The sequence below is a fragment of the Oncorhynchus clarkii genome, chromosome 23 (genome assembly GCF_045791955.1).
Source record: "Oncorhynchus clarkii lewisi isolate Uvic-CL-2024 chromosome 23, UVic_Ocla_1.0, whole genome shotgun sequence".
NCBI classification, from domain to species: domain Eukaryota; kingdom Metazoa; phylum Chordata; class Actinopteri; order Salmoniformes; family Salmonidae; genus Oncorhynchus; species Oncorhynchus clarkii.
Window position 1 is genome coordinate 34424783 of NC_092169.1, and position 26728 is coordinate 34451510.

Below are 26728 nucleotides of genomic sequence, written 5' to 3' on the forward strand. Positions count from 1 at the left end.
ACCATATTCCCTATAAATAGTGCCAATGATCCCTGGTCAAAGTAGTGCACTTTAAAGGGAATATAGTGCAATTTGGCATGCAACCATGCCTTCAGTTTATCTGCAGAACATGTTGAATGAAGAATCTCATTAAAAAGGTGAATGAATACTGCAACTATGTTCCATGCAGGATGTTTCATATTAGAAGGAAGCTTTTTTTTATGATGTGAGACATCCAGGATACAGCTGATGAAAACTAAACTTCAGTCTGTGTTTGCAGAGCTAAAAGCATTACCTCACGTAATGGGAGGCCTATTTTCCGTTTAATGATGCTCTCTGTTCAGATGCGTCCCAAATGGCACCTATTCCTTATATAGTGCACTACTTTTGAAAGGGAATAGGATGCCATTTGGGACAAAGACGTACTTTCAGTTTATCTACCGAACATGTTGAATGAAGCTCTTTATATGAGACATCCAGGACAAAACTGAAGAAATGTTTGAATCTGTGTTTACAGAGCTTAAAGCATTGACCTTGCACGTAATGGGAAGACTATTTTCAGCTAATGATGCTGTCTGTTTGTGTGGATCCCAAAGAAAATGAAACATCAGAAGATTACCAAAGTAAAGTGTTTTTTGACAAGATCAGGAAATTACTTTCGAGAAGAGACCTTTCTCAAATGTCTACCTCATGGAACTAAACTTTCAAAGCTTTTGTTCTCTACCAAATAGAGGTCAGATGTGATAATTGTCTTGTTCCACCTGACTACGTGAACTGACATGTGGATTACTCTCTGTTACTTCTGTCTTTCTTTACATGTCATGAGGCGCAAGGTGCACTCTTTCAGTTTTTGTCCAGTTGTGTTAAATGACAGGGGTTAAATTTAGTACAACACTGTGGTCGATGTGATCTTTGAAGGACATCATCATTACATAGGTGGAGTTCTTCTCTTCAACTTTGACTTCTGATAACAGTGAAGTTGTCAAAGAGCATTCTTTCAAATAAAACAATGTTCACCTCAACTCTCTGAAGAAGACTAAGAAGACGATGATGAAGAGGAAGATGTAAACAGAGCAGTGTTTACCTCAACTCACGGACACTGACTTATTTTCCTAACTAATGGAGAAGGGGTCAAAGAACACACTTCTCAAGAGAGCAGAGGTCCCCTCAATCCTGACAGAGACCTTTCACTCTTCACAGTTGATGGAGGCCCACTGTACTGTCGACTTCAGCAGGCCTAAATGTGTTAATAATCCAAAATTAACCAATTGAGCAGTCGTTTCTTCATCTCCAACAATCTAGTGTCTCAATCACACCTAACGGTATGGTGTTTAATAATCTGATAGGCTTCCTCAAGTGACTGATTTTCCAGTGCGTCACAGTATAACAGAGTGTTATAGTAACCGGTAGGCTATGTGAAGGTTTAATCACGTTTGATAATCATACATTTGTCAGTTATCCGGCGTCCCAAATGGCACCATATTCCCTTTATAATGCACTACTTTTGACCAGAGCCCTATAAAGGGAATAGGATGCCATTTGGGACGTAGATCCATCATCATTCTTAATACTCTGAAACACTGAGACACTGAGACACTAAATCTTAATCTACTCTCCTGCCTGTTCCTCTCTTCCATTGAGGACTGGGGAACTGTTGACACAATGTACAGTGTACGTGTGTGTGAATGTGTGTGTCTGTGTGTGTGCGTAAACATGAGCTACTTTGCCTCCATTCTTTCTCTCGCTCTCTCTCGATCTCTCTCTCTCACTCCACCCCCTCTTCTCTCTCTCTCTCTCTCTTTTGCTCTCTCTCTCTATCTGGCTTCACACCCTCTCTCTCCCCATCTCTTTCTCTCTCTATCTCCTCCCCTCTCACCAGTCCACCTCCCTCCTTCTACAGTGTCCCAGCTGTACTTGCGCTGTTTGGAACAACACAATCAAAATGTAATTCCTGCTACAAAGCATATCAGCCAAATCCCAGAGCTGGATAAGCTATTCTTTATCTGAAGTTTGTTTGTCCATGAAAATGCATTGCCCCTCTCTTTCTCCCTCACACAAGAGGCAAGCAGAAGGAAGGCAGCAACATGTAGGTGAACTAAGCTGAGATAAACATTCTAATTTGGATGAAAATTTATGCCATTCAGTATGGATCCCCTCTTCAAAGGGCTGAGGGAAGCTACTGGAATTTTGGGAAGGAAATTGACTTTCAGAATCACTAGGCTCACTTTGAAAAACTGAGAATACATTGAAGATAAAAGCTGCCACTGGACCAAAGGTTGCATGAATTTGTTGTCTAAATAAAACAAAGGTAAATGTGTATTATGACAGCTTCTAATGACAGACAAAGAGAACTAGATCAACACGCGATGTCTCTCATTTTCCTGTTTCATTTTCTTAATTGTCCCCCACGATTTATTTAGTGCCTCTTATCCTACCTCATTTGCACATGCTGTATATATATTTTTCTACTGTATTATTGATTTTATGTTTGTTTATTCCATTCCATTCTGTGTTGTTTTTGTCGCACTGCTTTGCTTTATCTTGGCCAGGTTGCAGTTGTAAATGAGAACTTGTTATCAACTAGCCTACCTGGTTAAATAAAGGTGAAGTACATTTTTTTTAAATTATGAAATCGGGAGGGGACTGTTGATCGATGTCCGTCATTCCGTTAGTCAGACGCAATATCTCAGACAAGAGTATCCTAGTGGTTAGAGTGTTGGACTAGTAACCGAAAGGTTGCAAGTTCAAATCCCAGAGCTGACCAGGTACAAATCTGTTGTTCTGCCCCTGAACAGGCACTTAACCAACTGTTCCTAGGCTGTCTTTGAAAATAAGAATTTGTTCTTAACTGACTTGCGTAGTTAAAATAAAAATACAGGCCTGATTTGGATGAAACTTGGGGCAATAATGCATCTGGCCATAGAAGTGGTGCAGGTGGTGTTTTTCTTTGGCACATGACATGAAGCACAGGTGAATTAGCTAAAGAGACTGCAGGTCTCGACATTCAGGGCTGTCCGCTTGCCAGGCAACATTTACCGAGCTCACCTGTCAGTTAAATCAAGCAAATATGGCCTGCTTGGGTCAGTACATTTTCAAAATACCCCAGTGATGCATCTGGAGAGCCCTGCGGTTGAGGGTAGTGCAGTTGCCGTTCCAGGCGGGGATACAGCCTGACAGGATGCTCTCAATTGTGCAAGGGTCTTAGGGGCTTAGGGTCTTAGGGGCCAAGACACATTTCTCCAGCCTCCTGACATTGAAGAGGCGATAACACTGTCTGTGTGGGTGGACCATTTCAGATAATCAATGGACTTGAAGCTTTACCTTCTCCACTGCAGTCCCGTCAATGTGGATTGGCTGGGGAGGCAAGACATTCGCCCTGAGGAGTGTGTTAGCCGTCCAATGCCACCTGTGTCAGCTCCCAGTATTTGTCCTGAGGAGCGTGTCACCTGTCTGGTACCATCTGTGCCGGCTCCACGAACCAGGTCTCCAGTGCGCCTCCATAGCCCAGTACGTCCTGTGCCAGCTCTCCGCACTCGCTTTGAGGAGTGTGTCATTGTTCCGGTACATTGTGCGTTTCTCCAGTGCGCCTCCACAGCCTGGTGAGTCCTGTGCCAGTGCGGTGCGAAGGTTGTCATCTGTCCAGGACACATTGTGCCAGCTCTACGCTCCAGACCTCCAGTGCGCCTCCACAGCCCAGTACGCCCTGTGCCAGCTCCACGCACCAGGACTCCCGCTACGGTTTGCAGTTCAGAGCCTCCAGCGACGGTCTTCAGTCCAGAGCCTCCAGCGACGGTTCCCAATCCGGAGCCTACAGCGACGGTTCCCAGTCCGGAGCCTCCAGCAACGGTTCCCAGTCCGGAGCCTCCAGGCACTGTTCCCAGTCCGGAGCCTCCAGCGACGGTTCCCAGTCCGGAGCCTCCAGGCACTGTTCCCAGTCCGGAGCCTCCAGGCACTGTTCCCAGTCCGGAGCCTCCAGCGACGGTTCCCATTCCGGAGCCTCCAGCGACGGTTCCCATTCCGGAGCCTCCAGCGACGGTTCCCATTCCGGAGCCTCCAGCGACGGTTCCCATTCCGGAGCCTCCAGCGACGGTTCCCATTCCGGAGCCTCCAGCGACGGTTCCCAATCCGGAGCCTCCAGCGACGGTTCCCAATCCGGAGCCTCCAGCGACGGTTCCCAATCCGGAGCCTCCAGCGACTGTTCCCAATCCGGAGCCTCCAGCGACGGTTCCCAATCCGGAGCCTCCAGCGACGGTTCCCAATCCGGAGCCTCCAGCGACGGTTCCCAATCCGGAGCCTCCAGCGACGGTTCCCAATCCGGAGCCTCCAGCGACGGTTCCCAATCCGGAGCCTCCAGCGACGGTTCCCAATCCGGAGCCTCCAGCGACGGTTCCCAATCCGGAGCCTCCAGCGACGGTTCCCAATCCGGAGCCTCCAGCGACGGTTCCCAATCCGGAGCCTCCAGCGACGGTTCCCAATCCGGAGCCTCCAGCGACGGTTCCCAATCCGGAGCCTCCAGCGACGGTTCCCAATCCGGAGCCTCCAGCGACGGTTCCCAATCCGGAGCCTCCAGCGACGGTTCCCAATCCGGAGCCTCCAGCGACGGTTCCCAATCCGGAGCCTCCAGCGACGGTTCCCAATCCGGAGCCTCCAGCGACGGTTCCCAATCCGGAGCCTCCAGCGACGGTTCCCAATCCGGAGCCTCCAGCGACGGTTCCCAATCCGGAGCCTCCAGCGACGGTTCCCAATCCGGAGCCTCCAGCGACGGTTCCCAATCCGGAGCCTCCAGCGACGGTTCCCAGTCCGGAGCCTCCAGCGACGGTTCCCAGTCCGGTTCCTCCGGCGACGATCTACGGTCCGGTTCCTCCGGCGACGATCCACGGTCCGGTTCCTCCGGCGACGATCCACGGTCCGGTTCCTCCGGCGACGATCCACGGTCCGGTTCCTCCGGCGACGATCCACGGTCCAGTTCCTCTGAGTCGCCACCTCAGAGTCGCCACCGAAGCGGGCGGATCCGCGAGCGAAGCGAGGTCTACGTCCCGCACCGGAGCCACCACTCAGCCATGTAGCCATGATGCTGCATCAGGCAGATGATAATGTTTCAGCCATGTAGCTTCGATGCTGCATCAGGCAGATGATAATGTTTCAGCCATGTAGCTTTGATGCTGCATCAGGCAGGTGATAATGCTTCAGACATGTAGCCAATATCCTTCATCAGGCAGGTGATAATGCCTTAGCCATGTATCCACGATGCTGCATCAGACAGGTGATAATGCTTCATCCATGTAGCCACGATGCTGCTGCATCAGGCAGGTGAGAATGTTTCAACCATGTAGCCACTGTGCTGCATCAGGTAGGTGATAATGTTTATTGCTAAAATAGGACCATGTACAGGCCCTAAATAATATAAGGTACTTCCTCAGACTGCTAATGAAACATGAAATCACCCATGATTGAAATTCTGCATGTATGCCTTGCTTTCCTGTGATCTTGGCCCGGGTCAGTAATTTTCTCACTCGGACCAGTAGTCAAATTTACCTGAATGTTAAGACTGGTACCCGGGCTAACTGCCTTACATTTGATAAATGTATTTTCATTGTTAGACCGGCCACTTGACTGGCCACACTATCTAGTCAATATAATGGATAATCTGTGGTCACACACGATAACTGAAATGTGTTAGTCACACACGATATCTCAATTGGGGGGAGGGGGAAGGGGGGGGGGGTCTGCTGCATCATTCGTGGGGGACATTCGACATGTTTACTGTTGACTTATTATTAACTTGATAATGCACTCGGTTCAGGGTTATTGTGCTGTTGAATCTTGTTTTCCGTTGCCAATACCATTGCGTTCACAGTAGGAAGAGAAGACAGTGGAGTCAAAAAGATCACCATCCCACCATCTATTACTGAACTTAAATGTGTTTTACTATGCAACATCAGCATCTTTAACAGGTGGTACATTATTGCGCGCAGACATAGCCATGGGAAGTAGGGGTGCTGAATCACCCCCTGATTTTAAAATTGTATTTATTTATTTTACCTTTATTTAACTAGGTCAGTTAAGAACAAATTCTTATTTTTAATGACGGCCTAGGAACAGTGGGTTAACTGATTACTCCTGTACTCCTGCACACTCTTCCATGCTGCTGCACACTCCCTCCTTGGCCCCTTCACTGCTCATCCAAACAATCACACCATATGATACTCTGAGGACTCTACCTAACAATTAGGCCGAGCTACAGAGCTTTTTATAGTCAGTGTCATGAATGCGCCAGTCAGTGTGTCAAACCTAACATCTAATGTACGACACATGCTACTTATAATTCTGCAAACAGTGGTATTGTGCTGGTTTGAAAGCGGACTTCATTCATGAATTGTCCATTATTCTGCATTCCTCCCTCTGCATGTGATTTGGCTGAAGCTACCCTAACACCTAATCTAATACTATTTTATTCTACAAATAGTGACATGGTGCAAGTTTGAACGCACCAAGTATTCTTAATTTCTGTCTCTCTGCATGCATTGTGGCTTAGCGAGTGACACAATGCCACAGTAAGCTCATTATTTCTGTTCAGTTCTCCAGCGACCTCAGTAGCAGTGCTGTTATAGAAGCAGTACAGAGGGCCAAAACCTTCATGGTGGAATAAACCATGAAAATAACGGGTCTATGTTATAGATATGGATGTTTATTGTTAGGGTATCGTTAATCTCGGAAACCCAGAACTAAAATCTTGCAAAATTACGTTAGATTCCCGATTAGACTCTGCGGGGAGATCTATGACAAAAGACACTAGAATGAGCAGCGTTGTCGGGCGAATCTGTGCCTGTGAAAGTGTGATTTGTCCAAATGATCAGTGACGTAAAATCATCACACCGGAACAAAGTTCCTCATTAGTTATAACATCCCAGAATCTGTTGACATTGACAGACGCTATGTTACCATGTACAGTACATTCAGAACGTATTCACACCCCTTGACATTTTTGTGTTACAGCCTGAATGGATTCAATTGGAAAAAAATTGGCACTGGCATACACACAATACCCCATAATGTCAAAGTGTAATTATGTTTTTTGAGAAAAAAACGTACTAAAATGAAAATGTTGAAATGTCTTGGGTCAATAAGTACTCAAACCCTTTGTTATGGCAAGCCTAAATAACTTCAGAAGTCAACATTTGCTTAACAAGTCACTTAATAAGTTGCATGGCCTCACTCTGTGTGCAATAATAGTGTTTAACATGATACCTCATCTCTGTACCCCACACATACAATTATCTGTAAGGTCCCTCAGTGCATATCATTTAGTTAAAAGTTTAGAATTTGTTTCCATATTCCTGGCACGCAATGACTACACCAAGCTTATGACTCTACAAACTTGTTGAATGCATTTGCAGTTTGTTTTGGTTGTGTTTTGGATAATGTATTGTTTAATTTGGAGTCACTTGTATTGTAAATAAGAATAGCATATGTTTTTAAACACTTCTACATTAATCTGGCTGCTACCATGATTACAGATAGTCCTGAATGAATTGTGAATCATGATTATGTGAGAAAGTTAGATGCACAAATATCATACCCTCAAGACCCTCATTGTAATCTTATCATACCCATTACAATAACAGTGGAGGTTAGCATTTTTTGATGGTATGATTCACAATTCATTCAGGACTATCCATCATTTTGGTAGCATCCACATTAATTTAGAAGTGTTCAGAAATATATTCCATTCTTAATTACAAAATTATTGACACCCCTGCTTTCAATACCTTTCGAAACCTCACCAAGCGAGGATAACAGTACTGAGCCTTTTTCTAAACTGTTTTATGAGTTGAACACATTGGGAGTGATCTTAGACTATTTATCCATGGCATCATGAACTTTACCCAAGTGCCAGGACATTTTAGCCAAAAACCTGGTTGCCTCTGCCAGGAGGCTGAAACTTGGCTGCAATCTTCCAGCAAGACAGTAATACTAATCACACATCAACATCCACTAATAATGGTTAGTCTCCAGACATAACACACATTGAAAACCTTTGGTTTGATGAAGGATATCAAGGATCAGGAATGATTCTGTATCCCTCTCAATGTGTTTCCAACTCATAAAATGTTTTAGAAAAAGGCTCAGTGTTGTTATCCTCGCAAGGTGAGCTATTGAAAGGTATTGAAAACAGAGGTGTCAATCATTTTGTAAATAAGAATAGAATATGTTTCTGAATGTGAGTACGCAGATCCGCGAGCAACTGCGGCCCCTCATGATGAATTCAGATTTTTTTGTGGCCTCCACCCCAATCAAAGTTGCCCATCCCTGACTGAAATCATCACTATCCCACCTTCTAAAATCTTTGACAGGTGGCACTATTGACTTATGGAATAAATATGTGTCCTAAAATGAAGAAATACATTTTATTTTGAAAGAATAGCTGTCAAATAATTTGCAAACCGGGAGGGACCTGGAAATCTGGTCACAATGCTCACACGGTAGACACATTTTAATACCATGTGTAGACATATTTCTGGAAATGTGGGCACAATCAGAATGTAGACATGATCAGGACAAAGGACCCATGTTAGCGCCAGGTATAAATGAGGCTATACTGGTGGATGGAGAGGCACTTAGGCCACAAATCATTTACTGCTAAAGACATAACTCACAGCCTAGAGCCAGGACCCAGAGGACAGGTTATCAGCACAGTAATTACTACAGTACAGCCGGAGAGAGAGAGTGAGTGTTTGTGTGTGTGTGTGTGTGTTTGTGTGTGTGTGTGCCACCGGAAATGCCATGCGGTTGAGGTTGTCCGAGGTTATTTGCTGCTATTTTCTACTTAAACATAAATAACATTGTAGTTGGGCGTTTGTGCTTGTAAAGGGTGTTATCACATTTGTAATGTAACACTTTATTTTGCTAGGCCATCTGTAGATGCTCTACAGACTATCAGTAACATTTCAACTAACTATCTACAAGAAAATGCCCACACCCAGATGTGGCGCTCCTTGTGACAGGGGACTTTAATGCAGGAAAACTGAAATCTGTTTTACCCCATTCTACCAGCATTTCACCTGTGCAATTAGAGGCGAAAAAACTCTATATTACCTTTACTCCACACACAGAGATGCATACAAATCTCTCTACCAGCGATGTGCTCAACACGGAAGTGCTAAGCTATAGGACTGTTTGGCTAGCACAGACTGGAATATGTTCCGGGATTCATCCGATGGCGCCGGCTTCATTAATAAGTGCATTGACGACGTTGTCCCCACAGTGACGTACGTACATATCCCAAACAGAAGCCATGGATTACAGGCAAAATCTGCACTGAGCTAAAGGCTAGAGCTGCCGCTTTCAAGGCATAAGACACTAATCCAGACACTTATAAGAAATCCATCAAACAGGCAAATCGTCAATACAGGACCAAGTTCGGGTCCTACTACACAGGCTCTGATGCTTGTCGGATGTGGCAGGGCTTGCAAACTATCACAGATTACAAATGGATACCCAGCCACGAGCTGCCCAATAACGCGAGCCTTCAAGATGAGCTAAATACCTTCTATCCTCGCTTGGAAGCTAGCAACACTGAACAATGCATGAGAGTACCAGTTGTTTCTGACTGTGTGATCACGCTCTCTGTAGCTGATGTAAGACCTTTAAACAGGTTACAAGACCGCAGGGCCAGATGGATTACCAGGACGCATACTCAGAGCATGCGCGGAACAGCCAGCAAGTGTTTAAACTGACAATTTCAACCTCTCAATTACTGGGTCTGTAATACCTTCATGTTTCAAGCAGACCACCATAGTCCCTTTCCCAAGAACACCAAGGTAACCTGTTTAAATGACTATCGCCCCGTAGCACTCACATCTGTAGCCATGAAATGATTTGAAAGGCTGGTCATGGCTCACATCAACACCATCATCTCAGACACACTGGGCCCACTCCAATTTGCATACCGCCCCATGAGATCCACAGATGCCCCAGGTGGTGAGGGTAGCAACAACACAGCCACTACGCTGACCCTCAACATAGGGGTCCCTCAGGGGTGCATGCTTTGTTCCCTCCTGTACTCCCTGCTCACCCATATGACTGTGTGGCCGCCCATCACTCCAATACCATCATTGAGTTTGCCGACGACACACCGGTGGTAAACCTGATCACCGACGATGTGGAGACAGCCTACAGGGAGGAGGTCAGAGACCTGGCAGTGTGGTGCCAGGACAACAACCTCTCCCTCAACGTCAGCAAGACAAAGTAGCTGATTGTGGACTTTAGGAAATGGAGGGCTGACCATGCCCTCATCCACATCGACGGGGCACTAGTGGAGTAGGTCGAGAGCTTCAAGTTCCTTGAAGAGGGCACGACAACAACGTGAAGAGGGCACAATAACGTGAAGAGGGCACGGCAACGTCTCTTCACCCTCTGGAAGCTGAAAAAATTTGGCATGGGCCCTCATATCCTCAAAAAGTTATACAGCTGCACCATTTTGACTGGCTGCATCACTTGGTATGGCAACTGCTTTGCATCTGACCGCAAGGCGCTACAGTGGGTAGTGAGTATGGAAAATGACGTCCCTCGGGCCGAGCTCCCTGCCATCCAGGACCTCTATACCAGGCAGTGTCAGAGGAAGACCAAAAAATTGTCAAAGACTCCAGCCTGTTCTCTCTGACACCGCACAGCAAGCGGTCCTGATGCATATATTAGCATATCTGCCACGACAACACCTTTACTGGGACAAAAAGTGACACCAATCAGGCCCTCGAGGACTGGAGTTGCCCAGGCCTGTCATAGACTGTTCTCTCTGCTACCGCATGGCAAGTGGTACCGGAGCGCCAGGTCTAGGACCAAAAGGCTCCTTAACAGCCTTATAATCAAACCAGACTATTTACATTGACCCCCCCATTTGTTTTTACACTGTTGCTACTTGCTGTTTATTATCTATGCATCGTCACTTTACCCCTACCTACATGTACAAATTACCTCGACTAACCTGTACACATTGACTCGGTCCTGGTACCCCCTGTATATAGCCTCGTTATTGTTATTTTGTTGTGTTACTTTTTGTATTTTTTTACTTTAGTTTATTTGGTAAATATTTTCTTAACTCTTTCTTATACTGCATTGTTGGTTAATAAGGGCCTGTAAGTAAGCATTTCATGGTAAGGTCTGCCTACACCTGTTGTACTCGGCGCATGTGACAAATACATTTTGATTTGATTTACACCAAATCTGGAACCAACAGGACCCTGACCAGCTTCTACCCCCAAGCCATAAGATTGCTAAATAGTTAGTTAGTTAACCAATAGCTACCCGGACTATCTGCATTGACCCTTTTTGCACTAACTGTTTTGACTCATCAAATACTGTACACTGCTGTTACTGTTAATTATCTATCCGGTTGCCTAGTCACTTTATCCCTACTTATATGTACATACAGTACCAGTCAAAAGTTTGGACACACCTACTTGTTTTTCTTTATTTTTTTATATTTTCTACATTGTAGAATAATTGAAGACATTTAAAACTATTAAATAACAAATATTGAATCATGTACTTAAGAAAGTATTCAGACTCCTTGACACATTATTTACATTAAAACCTTATTCTAAAATGGATTCAGTAGTTTTCTCCCCTCATCAATCTACACATAATACCCCAAAATGATAAAGCAAAAACTGATTTTTTGAAAATGTTGTATTCTGAACATTTAGTCAGTACTTTGTTGAAGCACCTTTGGCAGAGATTACAGCCTTGAGTCTTCTTGGATATGATACTACAAGTTTAGCACACCTGTATCTGGGGAGTTTCTCCCATTCTTCTCTGCAGATCCTCTCAATCTCTGTCAGGTTGGATGAGGAGCGTCTCTGCACAGCTATTTTCAGGTCTCCAGAGATGTTTGATCGAGTTCAAGTCCGGGCTCTGGCTGGGCCACTCAAAGACATTCAGAGAATTGTCACGAAGCCGGATCTCTCTGGAGCAGATTGTCATCAAGGATCTCTCTCCATTCATTTCTCCCTCTATCCTGTCTACTCTCCCAGTCCCTGTCACTGAAAAACGTCCCCACAGCATGAAGCTGCCACCACCATGCTTCATCGTAGGGCTGGTGCAAGGTTTCTTACAGACGTGACTCTTGGCATTCAGACCAAATAGTTCAATCTTGGTTTCATCAGATCAGAGAATCTTGTTTCTCATGGTCTGAGAGTTCTTTGGGTGCCTTTTGGCAAACTCCAAGCGGGTTGTCATGTGCCTTTTACTGAGGAGTGGCTTCCGTCTGGCCACTCTACCATAAAGTCCTGATTGGTGGAGTGCTGCAGAGATGGTTGTCCTTCTGGAAGGTTCTCCACTCTGGAGCTCTGTGAAAGTGACCATTGGGTTCTTGCTCACCTCCCTGACCTAGGCCCTTCTCCACTTGTTGCTCAGTTTGGCCAGGTGGCAAGCTCTACGAAGAGTCTTGGTGGTTCCAAATTTCTTCCATTTAAGAATGATGGAGGCCACTGTGTTCTTGGGGACCTTCAATGCTGCAGACATTTTTTGGTACCCTTCCCCAGATCTGTGCCTTGACACAATTCTGTCTCGGAGCTCTGTGGACAATTCCTTTGACCTCATGGCTTGGTTTTTGCTCTGACATGCACTGTCAACTGTGGGACCTTATATGGAGAGATGTCTGCCTTTCAAAATCATGTCCAATCAATTGAATTTACCACAGGTAGCTCAATTTTGAGTCTCATAGCAAAGGGTCTGAATACCTATGTAAATAAGGTATTTCTGTTTTTTTTTTATTATGAAATTGCAAAAATGTCTAAAAACGTTTTTGCTCCATCATTATGGGATATTGTGTGTAGATTGATGAGGAAAATAATTAATTGAATGCCTTTTAGGTTAAGGCTGTAATGTAACAAAATGTATAAAAAGTGAAGGGGTCTGAATATTTTCAGGATTTCCAGGAGTTTTTTTTAAAGATAAGCTTGACTCAACAACCAAAACCACAAATATATAAATATTTTATACGTTCAGAAAATCAACAGTTATTTCTGGTTGTTTATCAACGTTGGCGGGCTAACTCATTGATCCTGAGAGGTATACTGCAAAGCAAGGTAGATCTACTTAGGGTTTTCTAAAGCTAGCCAGTTTCAGTTAGCTTCCTATTCCAGCTCAGGCTTCATCCATACTACGTTGGTGGATATTGCTAACTCTAGCAGGCTTGTAACTGCGCGTGCATGTCGCATGTGGTTAGACAAACGCCAAACTCTTCATTGAGACAATGCTGCAACATCAATTCATGGGCAAGTCAAAGCAACATTTTAATTTGTGCCGAAATCAAAATAAAAGAAAAGTTATCTTGCCAATTCTATTATGTGAAAAAGGCTTTTAGAAGTGTCGTCTTTATTTTATCACTTATCGTTAATGCTGTCTTTGGTGTGCTCAATATACATACAGTGGTTCCTCCTTTAAAAGTTGCGAGCTTACACCGCAGGACATAGAGGTACCCAACGTGACTGCTTCATTGCTCCAGACCACCACAAGGGGGAGTTAGAGCACTCATTATGCATTTGGGTCCCAAGGTTTTTATATGACCAATCACATCGAGTGGTTCCAATGACGAATTTGACGCGAGCCACCTGTCTGTCGCTGGTGACTTTCTTCAGCAAAGATGGCTGACAAAACATTACGGTGGAAGCAAATGTAAGTAATCACAACGTCATAACGAGTCAAGAAAAAAGGCAGAATTGAGAGGAATATGTTAGTTAATGTAGAGAAAGGATGGTGCTTATTTTTTTGTCATAAAGTTAATTTACGAAAATCACTATTTAGCAAGTTAGCTGACTAGCTAACATTAGCCAGCTAGCTAGCTAGTGTTATGACATGAGTATGAAATTGTAATTCATGTTGTTTAATGTTTTAGGGACCCCTGAGAAAACCTGCACCTTTTTTTCCACTCCCGTTCAATAAGATCCTTCTATTAAGTCATACAAATGTTTTACAATGCATTACACATGACTAAATGTGTAATGTGATAGGTATTTTAACATTACTATTTTTTAACAAACAGAAACACAAATGAAGTCGATGATGACTCAGTCTTTGTGAGAGGGATAGAATCCGATTTAATTGGTCCTCAATTCTTCATTCAGGATAAATGTAGTAAGATGTTAGTTTGTCTGCCCCGGAGCATGTTAGTTCTGAAGGATTTTTTGCCATAGAAATATACCTGGCTAAAAGGTGAGCCACGTTCGTGGTACGGGTTATACCAAGTTGAACTCAGAGTTGAATGAAGTTACCTCCCTAGCTACTTAAACTACATTCGAAGTATAGGGCTCTGTTTTGTAGAATCCCTTACAGGAGATTTTCATGTGAAAGTTTTTCACATGTGAAAAAGCTATTGAAAATTTCAGCTCAACATGTGAAAAACGATTTCAACTGCAAACTTCACACCAATCAATCAATTACATTTATTTATAAAGCCCTTTTTACATCGGCAGATGTCACAAAGTGCTGTACAGAAACCCAGCCTAAAACCCCAAACAGCAAGCAATGCAGAGGCAGAAGCACGGTGGCTAGGAAAAACTCTCTAGAAAGGCAGGAACCTAGGAAGAAACCTAGAGAGGAACCAGGCTCTGAGGGGTGGCCAGTCCTCTTCTGGCTGTGCCGGATGGAGATTATAAGAGTACATGGCCATTAAGGCCAGATTGTTCTTCAAGATGTTCAAACATTCATAGATTACCAGCAAGGTCAAATAATAATCACGTTTATTTTGTAAGGGAATTAAATTACATGGGGGTTTTATAGTAAGTGGTATGCTGTTCAGCTAAAATAGTGTAAAAATCTTTAATCAATGAAAATATGATTCCATTTGACATGATCACTTAGGCCTAGAATCAGTCAGATCATAGCTGACACCAGCGTCACGGATGTTTTGGTGGTGTTAGAGGTTGAACTGTTGGAGCCGTCAAATCGGCAAGCAGCTGCGCTTGCAATCATTGTCACAAAGCCACACCCGCCCAACTCCAGTTAGATGTTCAGAACGATAATTACGGTATACCTGAAAAATTATGAAATGCAATAATGAGGATTTGTATCATTTCTGTTTTAACAAAGTTCCACTACCAATACCTGCTATGTGGATCTGATGTGGATCTGATTGAATCCACAATCTCTGGATTTGGGGTCTGTGAACTTCCTGCTGCACCATAAGTCTGTAGCGCTCCTCTTCACATCTTAGCAAAAGAGTGCACTCTGAATGCTATTTTAGTTATCAGTTAATCTGACTATTCTCTCATCATTGATTTAATTTACTTATCTCATCAGTTTGAGGGTTTTCTGTATAGTTGTCTAATGTTGGTGGGCCATATTATTCTGTTTTAATGGTACTCCTGAATCACTATGATAAATACAGTGGGGAGAACAAGTATTCGATACACTGCCGATTTTGCCGGTTTTCCTACTTACAAAGCATGTAGAGTTCTGTCATTTTTATCATAGGTACACTTCAACTGTGAGAGACGGAATCTAAAACAAAAATCCAGAAAATCACATTGTATGACTTTTAAGTAATTAATTTCTCCCCTGTATAATAGTTTTTGAGTTTATTTTAAAAAACGCTGAGATTTACTTTATGTAAGTTTAAAATTAGGACATTTAAACGTAGTTATTGACTCAGACATGGGGACGTTCTGTAGCAGGAAGAAAGGAATGCTGTGAACCACAAGGTTGTGAGTTCAAATCCCAGGTGAGGACATGTTGAATAATAATTACTGTATAAATAAACATACACAATGTAACTGTGTGTCTAATATGTAAGTTAAAAGCACTGTTTGTGTGTATCCTAATGACTCGTTTTGCTTTGCAGAGCATCACCTGTGAAATCACATTAAAAATACATGTGAAAATGTTAATCATGTGAAATATCATCAAGTGAAAATCCACATGTAAAACTTTCATTGAAATATCATCATGTGAAATTTTCCAAAAACACGTGGTTTGACATGATTTCACATGTGAAATACCTTTTCCACCTGTGAAATCATGTTTTTTTTTTACCTCAAGCCTGGCTAGAAGCACGGCCTGGTTACTCTGAAGATACAGGACTGTCAATTGGGCACCCTAATTCATCTTCCTCCCACATTTTGCACTTGTATTCCTCCCCTTGGCATGTAGCCTGGTGGCTAGGGGCATTGGGCCAGTAACAGAAAAGGTTGCTAGATTGAATCCCTGAGCTGACAAGGTAAAAATCTGTTGTTCTGCTCCTGAGCAAGGCAGATAACCAACTATTCCCCGGGCGCTGTGGATGTCGATTAAAGCAGCCCTCCGGACCTCTCTGATTCAGAGTGGTTGGGTTAAATGTGGAGGACACATTTCAGTTGAATGCAGTCAGTTGTACAACTGACTAGGTATCTATCCCCTTTCCTCAGAAACAGAAAGGAGAGACAAGAGGCATGACCATCCCCCTTTAAACTTTATTAGTTCATCTCATTATTGTTAAGCAAAGCAAAACACCAAATTATGAAGGCATCATTTTCATTTAATAGTACTGTACTCCAATTCATATGGTAATTTATAGTTTCATAGTACTGTACTTTACTGTTATTCATTGGATGTACTGTATAGCATGGAACCACTAAAAATGAATAATTTGTGAATGTATAATTGATAACAACATCGGAAAACAAAATTAAATGCTTTTGGCTCAATTTTCCGAAACCCAGAGAGTAACAGAGTGAATCAATAGAACAAAACATATCAGCCATCACGTTACAGTAGGTAAATACTCAAAATTACAAATCATCTGCAAGCGATACACCCAAGTATCTGTTAGAAACAGATAATGAAGAAGACGTTTGACAATGTGAAATAAGGCAAACTCATTTGATACAATTATTGACAAACTAGTTAAAATACGATAAGTAGAGAAAAGAGAGAGAGAGGACTATTAAAATGGCTGACTGTTTTAGGATTCCATCCCAAATGGCACCCTATTCCCTATATAATGCACTCCTTTTGACCGGAGCCCATAGAGTTAACTATTTAAGGAATACGGTGCCATTCAGGACACAACCCATGTTTGTGAAGTTCTAAGCGATTCTGGCATGCATTGGAACGAAACGACAGAGGAAGGAACCATAATCAATCTGTTGAAAGATTAAAAGACACCAGACATCCTGTAGTTCAAAGTGCTTGTTGGTGCTGATAAGGAGCTCTTTAATGAGCTTGTCTATGTCTCAAGTGGCACCCCCTTCCCTATACAGTGCACTACTTTTGACCAGGGCTCATATAGCTCTAGTGAAAAGTACTGCACTTTATAGGGAAGGGGGTGTCATTTTTGATACAGACTTTGTCTGCAGCTACAGATGCTGCTCTCTGAACATCAGACATTGTCAGAGCTTGTGTGTGTGTATGTGTGTGTCTCTCTCTCTGTGTGTGTTAACATCAGACATGATCAAGCATTATCTCACTGATGAAAGCAAAGCTGTTAGGGCTGAGTGATGGAGATGAAATTCTTTTGAAGTGTGTGTGTGTGTCTGCCTCTGTGTGTGTGAGTGCGTGTGTCAAGGTATTAGTAGCTGACATCAAGACTAGGGTTGCAAAGCTACCGGTAATTTACCAAAGTTATCAGAATCTTCAGTAATTTGGGTAATTAACAGAATGTATGGCAATTTATCTTAACTTTGGTACTTTATACTTTAATAACTTTAATATATATATATATATATATATATATATATATATATATATATATATATATATATATATATATATATATATATATATATAAATAAAAGTATATTGTTATATCTGTGTCCATATTGTCCATGAGTTTCTAGTAGATAGACCATATGGTTCAAGACAAAAAAGCCTGATTAATGAAAAAAACATCTAATGAACAATGGCATTATTTTCAATTAACTCTGCAACTCTTCCAACTATTCACTTTTCTTCACAACTGTCACCAGTTTAACGCAAAAACATCGACACCATATATATATTGACAAAGTAAAAAGAATTACACTGTGTCAATTTATTTATTTATTTTTAAACCAATGGTATTCATCTTTGTGATTTATATTTAGGATAATGTTTTACAGCTTTGTCATATTTGTTCAATCACCTTATTTAGTTATGTCAAATATTTTACATGTGATAAGACCAGAGGTAATTAGACATCGGTAATCATCTAAAGTAGAGCCACTAGAAAGGTTCACTAGAAAGGGGCACTAGAAGTCTTGTGATAGATTACATAAAATCCTTGAAAGATACCAACATCCTAGTAGTTTACTGGTAAACGTAGAAAGTTTCCAGTAATATACCCTACCTTTGCAACCCTAATCATGACTAGCTATCGGTGCTGAAACAGCAAGAAATGTGTGACAAGAAGATATGGCAGACACTCTGAACTTGGTATAATGCTGTGATGTACTCCTGTGTGTGAGTCCATGATGTTGCAATGTGCCTCCTCTATGTCAAAGATATTTTCAAAGACCATGTCAGTCATACACGCAGCAATCAACAGAAGCATAGTAAATGCTAGAAGATGTCATCTTCCGTCTTGTTTTCCTCTGCTGAATGTCAGACTGTCAAAGCTAGTGATAGACAGACAGACAGACAGACAAGGTGCTGTGTCGGTTCTATGGTGCTTGTTAGAAACAGAGGATGGTGGTGGTATACGGAACCCCCAACCTGTAATGTTAACGTCTGCAAACTGGAGCTGGTGCAGCTATTTGGGGTTGGTGAATGTGGCGTTCTGATATTTTTACAGTCCCATGCTTCCAGAATGTTCTAGATGGAATTTAAGGTTAGATGGAACGCTCCCACAATGTTCTAGATGGAATTGAAGGTTAGATGGAACGCTCCCACAATGTTCTAGATGGAATTTAAGGTTAGATGGAACGCTCCCACAATGTTCTAGATGGAATGTAAGGTTAGATGGAACGCTCCCACAATGTTCTAGATGGAATGGAACAGAGATATTATATTTAGGATATTATTAATATTCTCAATATATGCCTCTATAATGGAAGGTTAGACTCTTTTCCAACAGAAGGTTTATTCCTCTGGCACTATATGGCTAATATGGGCATGGCTAGTAGTAGTAGTAGTAGTACTGTAGTAGTAGTGGTGGTGGTAGTAGTAGTAGGAATAGGAGTAGTAGTAGTAGTAGGAGTAGTAGTGGGAGTAGGAGTAGGAGTAGTAGGAATGGAAGTAGGAGTAGTTGGAATAGTAGTAGTAGGAGTAGTAGTAGGAGTAGTAGAAGGAGTAGGAATATGAGTAGTAGTAGTAGGAATAGGAGGAGGAGTAGTAGGAGTAGGAATAGGAGGAGGAGTAGTAGCAAGAGTAGGAGAGGTAGTAGTAGTAGCAGGAATAGGAGTAGTAGTAGTAGTAGTAGTAGTAGCAGGAATAGGAGTAGTAGTAGCAGGAATAGGAGTAGTAGTAGTAGTAGTAGCAGCAGGAATAGGAGTGGTAGCAGGAGTAGGAGTGGTAGTAGTAGGAGTAGGAGCAGGAATAGGAGTAGTAGCAGGAGCAGGAATAGGAGTAGTAGTAGTAGTAGTAGTAGTAGTAGCAGGAGCAGGAATAGGAGAAGTAGTAGTAGCAGGAGCAGGAATAGGAGTAGTAGCAGGAGCAGGAATAGGAGTAGTAGCAGGAGTAGTAGCAGGAGCAGGAATAGGAGTAGTAGCAGGAGCTGGAATATGAGTAGTAGTAGTAGTAGTAGTAGCAGGAGCAGCAGTAGGAGTAGTAGTAGTTAGATCTAACAGACTGCCAGGTATCGCATCCGTTTGATATGTTACAGTCCTCTATCACGTTTCTTTTTTTACATCCATATTCAAATTTGATCGATGAATCATTTAATGAATGACAGATTCTGAGATAAAGATTGATTGATGATGGATTTCATTGATGACAGATGACATAATTTCATTATAATAAAGATTCAAAAAAGTAATTAAAGTCATGTAAAATAGGGGAATGAGTTATGTCATGGTGAATGATTCGTTCTTGTGCCTCCGGTACCCCAGTTTAAGAGGGCATACGGGCACAGGTACTGATGTGGTGGCCCTTTCTTTCTTCACAGTTGGCTGGTTGATTGTCCCTCCTCCTGCTGTTCATTCCTTCTTATCTACAGGATCTGGATGGACAGAAGAAAACAGGAAGAAAATAGTAATAATAAGAAGAAGTTGATGACACGAGGGTGGAAAAGTAGAGCAACCTTTCCAGAAACACAACAGGGATTGAACCAATCACAGGCAACACAATAGACCTTATTCACGCGGTGGACCATGATTGGTGGAGATCCAGGAAGTTGAAGTGCTCCTCATCTACCCCATGATGTTGGGCCAAACTACCCCTCTATTGTGAGTTCCCTAGCACACTATTTATATGGGCCCTGGTGAAAAGTAGTGCACTATATAGGGCAGGGGTATTCAACTCTTACCCTACACAGACCGGACTGCTGCTAGTTTTCTGTTCTACCTGATAATAAATTGCACAAACATGGTATCCCAGGTCTAAATGAGTCCCTGATTAGAGGGGAACAATGAAGAGAAAAAAAGGTCTAGATTTGAATTTGAGGGATATATGGAAAAGGGTGCCATTTGGGACGAACAGTATCTTGCATAGTGAGACAATAACTTCTTGTGTGTGTTTGAGTTGGGCATTATCTATGGGATTTGGAGGGGAGATAGGAGAGGGTGAGGTAAGGCTGCAGGAGAGGGTGAGGTAAGGCTGCAGGAGAGGATGAGGTAAGGCTGCAGGAGAGGGTGAGGTAAGGCTGCAGGAGAGGGTGAGGTAAGGCTGCAGGAGAGAGTGAGGTAAGGCTGCAGGAAAGGGTGAGATAAGGCTGCAGGAGAGGGTGAGGTAAGGCTGCAGGAGAGGGTGAGGTAAGGCTGCAGGAGAGGATGAGGTAAGGCTGCAGGAGAGGGTGAGGTAAGGCTGCAGGAGAGGGTGAGGTAAGGCTGCAGGAGAGAGTGAGGTAAGGCTGCAGGAAAGGGTGAGGTAAGGCTGCAGGAGAGGGTGAGGTAAGGCTGCAGGAAAGGGTGAGATAAGGCTGCAGGAGAGGGTGAGGTAAGGCTGCAGGAGAGGGTGAGGTAAGGCTGCAGGAGAGGATGAGGTAAGGCTGCAGGAGAGGGTGAGGTAAGGCTGCAGGAGAGGGTGAGGTAAGGCTGCAGGAGAGAGTGAGGTAAGGCTGCAGGAAAGGGTGAGATAAGGCTGCAGGAGAGGGTGAGGTAAGGCTGCAGGAGAGAGTGAGGTAAGGCTGCAGGAAAGGGTGAGATAAGGCTGCAGGAGAGGGTGAGGTAAGGCTGCAGAGTGAGATCATATTGTTATCATGCAGACAGACAGACAGACAGACAGACAGACAGACATGCCCATGTGCTCTGTTGGCTGATATTTTTTGTGTTTATATAGGACCTCCCGCCCACCTACCGTCAACCAATTATGTCAATGCGGAACTATACGGAGCCACCCGCATTGTTACAACATTTGGGAGGCGCACAGCGATGCGGTACGAAGCTCGATTTGGCCTCTACATGCCTCCGGAGGCTCCGCAATTGCGTCACACCCTCCATACGAAACTTCCGACCACATTTTCGGATCAAGTATAACTTGGCTTTAAGGGTGTCATTTTACATGCTAAAATTAAACCTGATTAAACTTTTCAATTATCACAATAATTTTAAATATTTAATTTGGCTGACTAGAATCAAAAAAACTATAAGGTTGTTCAAAACAATCTATAAAGTACCTTTGAGATTCTCCAAAAAGGTTCTATAAAGAACCATAAAAAAGAGTTCTATATAGCCCCAAAAGGGTTGTAACCGTAGCGGAACCTTTTTTTGGTGCTGTATAGAACCTTTTATTAATGGTTCTTTATAGAAACTTAGGACATTTTTCTTTATAGCACCATAAAGCTTCCATATAGAACCTTTATGAGCATGGTTCTTTATAGAACCTTCAAAAAAAGATTCCATACAGCACCAAAAATTATCTGCTATAGTTACAAGTCCCCCCAAAATGATTTGGCACTATATCGATTTATTTTGCTGTGCGCTGGGGTTGCGTCCCAAAAGGCACCTTATTCCATACATAGGGCATTACTAATGACCAGGGCCCATACACCGGATGTCACATACACCGGATGGGTGCAATGAAATGTGTTGTTTTACAGGTCCAGCCATAGTAGGACAGCGCCCCTGGAGCAAATTAGGGTTAAGGGTTTTCACCTTGTCGGCTCGGGTATTCGAACCAGCAATCTTCGGTTACTGGCTTAATGTCAAATGACATGCAGAAACATTACATTGGGCCCTCAATGGAGACCTGGATATGGCAACATGGCAGCAGTATTGTATCTTATCAAATATGATTTATCAGTATCTGTGTCCCAAATGGCATTATATTCCCTACACAGTCCACTAAATAGGGAATAAGGTACCATTTTGGACACAGTCATGATTTATCAGCATTATTATTGCCCCAGCAGTTGATGTCGCTTCCGAGTTAGGTTAATATACAATCCAAATGTGATTTATTAAAGTGTGTGATAGTTGAGTGTGTAGGTAATTCATCACAGTCAATCTCCTAAGGCTCGCTTTCACATACAGTATTTACCAAAATATCAGGGTCACTACAGGGGGAGGGGAAGAGGAGAGTATGGGAGAGGAGAGAAGAGAGGAGATGAGATGATTTAGAAATGCACAGTTGGCCTGAGTAAACAGGTAGAAGGAGAGAAAGAGAGAGGAGAGAAGAGAGCAAGATGGAGAAAGATGAAGAATGAACATGTCTGTGGAGAGAGGAAAAAAGAGAGAGTGAAGGAGACATGGAGCAAGGAAGCGAGGGAAGAAAGGAGGGAGAGAGTGGTGAAGGATGAAGCCAAATATCAGAGTAGGCCAAGCAGCTCACTCTGAAGAGAGCCGAGAACAGGGAGAGGGGGATCGACAAAAAGAGGTAGAGGGGGATCGACAGAAAGAGGTAGAGGGGGATCGACAGAAAGAGGTAGAGGGATAGACAGAAAGAGGTAGAGGGATAGAAAGAAAGAGGTAAAGAGGGATAGAAAGAAAGAGGTAAAGAGGGATAGAAAGAAAGAGGTAAAGAGGTATAGAAAGAAAAAGGTAGCGAGGTATAGAAAGAAAAAGGTAGCGAGGTATAGAAAGAAAGAGGTAGCGAGGGATAGACAGAAAGAGGTAGAATGATAGACAGAATGAGGTAGAGGGATAGACAGAAAGAGGTAGATGAATAGACAGAAAGAGGTAGAGGAATAGACAGAAAAAGGTATAGGAATAGACAGAAAGAGGCAGAGAGTGATAGACAGAAAGAGGCAGAGAGTGATAGACAGAAAGAGGCAGAGAGTGATAGACAGAAAGTGGTAGAGGGATAGACAGAAAGAAGTAGAGGGATAGAGGGATTTCTTTCTATCCCTCAGAAAGAGGTAGAGGAATAGACAGAAAGAGGTAGAGAGTGATAGACAGAAAGAGGCAGAGAGTGATAGACAGAAAGAGGTAGAGGGATAGACAGAAAGAAGTAGAGAGTGATAGACAGAAAGAGGTAGAGGGATAGACAGAAAGAAGTAGAGGGATAGACAGAAAGAGGTAAAGAGGGATAGAAAGAAAGAGGTAGCGAGGGATAGACAGAAAGAGGTAGAGGGATATACATAATGCGGTAGAGAGGGATAGACAGAAAGAGGTAGAGAGGGATAGAAAGAAAGAGGTAGCGAGGGATAGACAGAAAGAGGTAGAGGGATATACATAATGCGGTAGAGAGGGATAGACAGAAAGAGGTAGAGAGGGATAGACATAAAGAGGTAGAGGGATAGACATAATGAGGTAGAGGGATAGACAGAAAGAGGTAGAGGAATAGACAGAAAGAGGTAGAGGAATAGACAGAAAGAGGTAGAGGAATAGACAGAAAGAGGTAGAGGAATAGACGGAATGAGGTAGAGGAATAGACAGAAAGAGGTAGAGAGGGATAGATAGAATGAGGTAGAGGAATAGACAGAAAGAGGTAGAGAGGGATAGACAGAAAGAGGTAGAGGGATAGACATAATGCGGTAGAGGGATAGACAGAAAGAGGTAGAGGGATAGACAGAAAGAGGTAGAGGGATAGACAGAATGCGGTAGCGGGATAGACAGAAAGAGGTAGAGGGATAGACAGAAAGAGGTAGAGAGGAAGTGAGTGAAGGAGGGTGAAGCTAAATACTGACAGATGCCAGGCATCCCTACTCAATGCTGAGGGTACTCAGATTGATGTGAATTTTAATTCAACAGCTGTGGTCGCTAATAAGAATCCACAAGCAGATCAATGAAGATGACCAGGGAGAGAGTGTGTGTCTGTGTGTGTGTGTTTGTTGAGAGTGTGTGTGCTGAATGAGTGTGTGTGCGTGTGTGCGTTTGTGTGTGAGAGCCTCCGATGCCAATTTACCTTTGGACGGAGAGCTGTCGGTTTCAGTTGGGTCAGATCCTTCCAAGCTCTCGACTTTAGCATTTATTTCTAATAGACAGCCAGGAAAGGAGGACAGATGAGGTGAAGAGAGAGAGAGAGGGAGAAATAGAGAGAGAGAGTGAGACAGAGAAAGAGCGAGAGAGAGAGGAGGAGAAGAGTTTATAATCACAGCTTTCTATCTCTGAGATTCTATGGGCAGTGTAGGATATTGAAGGATACTAAAAGACAATCACTCATCATCACTCAGACCCTTCAACATGTCTTATACCAACTGACTGAGCAGACACATGGGGAAGTTTGATCATGGTCATACACCCACAAATAGGCCTATAGTGCCTTGCAAAAGTATTCGGCCCCCTTGAACTTTGCGACCTTTTGCCACATTTCAGGCTTCAAACATAAAGATATAAAACTGTTTTTTTTGTGAAGAATCAACAACAAGTGGGACACAATCATGAAGTGGAACGTCATTTATTGGATATTTCAAACTTTTTTAACAAATCAAAAACTGAAAAATTGGGCGTGCAAAATTATTCAGCCCCTTTACTTTCAGTGCAGCAAACTCTCTCCAGAAGTTCAGTGAGGATCTCTGAATGATCCAATGTTGACCTAAATGACTAATGATGATAAATACAATCCACCTGTGTGTAATCAAGTCTCCGTATAAATGCACCTGCACTGTGATAGTCTCAGAGGTCCGTTAAAAGTGCAGAGAGCATCATGAAGAACAAGGAACACACCAGGCAGGTCCGAGATACTGTTGTGAAGAAGTTTAAAGCCGGATTTGGATACAAAAAGATTTCCCAAGCTTTAAACATCCCAAGGAGCACTGTGCAAGCGATAATATTGAAATGGAAGGAGTATCAGACCACTGCAAATCTACCAAGACCTGGCCGTCCCTCTAAACTTTCAGCTCATACAGCTCATACAAGGAGATGCAGCCAAGAGGCCCATGATCACTCTGGATGAACTGCAGAGATCTACAGCTGAGGTGGGAGACTCTGTCCATAGGACAACAATCAGTCGTATATTGCACAAATATGGCCTTTATGGAAGAGTGGCAAGAAGAAAGCCATTTCTTAAAGATATCCATAAAAAGTGTTGGTTAAAGTTTGCCACAAGCCACCTGGGAGACACACCAAACATGTGGAAGAAGGTGCTCTGGTCAGATGAAACCAAAATTGAACTTTTTGGCAACAATGCAAAACGTTATGTTTGGCGTAAAAGCAACACAGCTCATCACCCTGAACACACCATCCTCACTGTCAAACATGGTGGTGGCAGCATCATGGTTTGGGCCTGCTTTTCTTCAGCACGGACAGGGAAGATGGTTAAAATTGATGGGAAGATGGATGGAGCCAAATACAGGACCATTCTGGAAGAAAACCTGATGGAGTCTGCAAAAGACCTGAGACTGGGAAGGAGATTTGTCTTCCAACAAGACAATGATCCAAAACATAAAGAAAAATCTACAATGGAATGGTTCAAAAATAAACATATCCAGGTGTTAGAATGGCCAAGTCAAAGTCCAGACCTGAATCCAATCGAGAATCTGTGGAAAGAACTGAAAACTGCTGTTCACAAATGCTCTCCATCAACCTCACTGAGCTCGAGCTGTTTTGCAAGGAGGAATGGGAAAAAATGTCAGTCTCTCGATGTGCAAAACTGATAGAGACATACCCCAAGCGACTTACAGCTGTAATCGCAGCAAAAGGTGGCGCTTCAAAGTATTAACTTAAGGGGGCTGAATAATTTTGCACGCCCAATTTTTCAGTTTTTGATTTGTTAAAAAAGTTTGAAATATCCAATAAATGTCGTTCCACTTCATGATTGTGTCCCACTTGTTGTTGATTCTTCACAAAAAAATACAGTTTTATATCTTTATGTTTGAAGCCTGAAATGTGGCAAAAGGTCGCAAAGTTCAAGGGGGCCGAATACTTTCGCAAGGCTCTGTATATATTTCTGGAAATGTAGGATACTAACATATACTTGTAGGCGACTCTCAGAGCCTCTGCATCAGTGCTGCAGTCAGACACTATTTGACTCTTCACATGGTCTTTTAACCACTGAGTGAGGAGATACTTGGGGAAGTTTGTTCATACACCCACAACCATGCACTATTATGAACTAACATTCATTATCTTTCCTCTTCCCCTGTGTAACCCATTTCCTCTTCCCCTGTGTAACCTATTTCCTTTTCCTATGTATAAGCTCTTTCCTCTTCCCCTGTGTAACCTATTTCCTCTTCCAATGTGTAACCTATTTCCACTTCCCCTGTGTATGCTCTTTCCTCTTCCCCTGTATAAGCTCTTTCCTCTTCCCCTGTATAAGCTCT

At 43.0% G+C, this 26728-nt stretch overlaps 1 protein-coding gene across 2 annotated transcripts in view; it reads right to left on the reverse strand.

The window, feature by feature from the left end:
* Window positions 1-17977: 17977 nt before the first annotated feature.
* Window positions 17978-26728, reverse strand: part of LOC139381901 (mono-ADP ribosylhydrolase 2) — a 1192255-nt gene continuing 1183504 nt past the window's right edge. Inside the window, exons 16-17 of one of the 2 annotated variants that reach the window (XM_071125757.1) lie at window positions 24373-24441; window positions 17978-20089 (exon numbers count right to left, since the gene is read on the reverse strand). In XM_071125757.1, the coding sequence (XP_070981858.1) occupies window positions 20067-20089; window positions 24373-24441 (92 nt within the window). In that variant the 3' untranslated portion in view covers window positions 17978-20066. The remainder of the gene's footprint in view (window positions 20090-24372; window positions 24442-26728) is intronic. The other variant, XM_071125758.1, reaches the window with a different exon arrangement.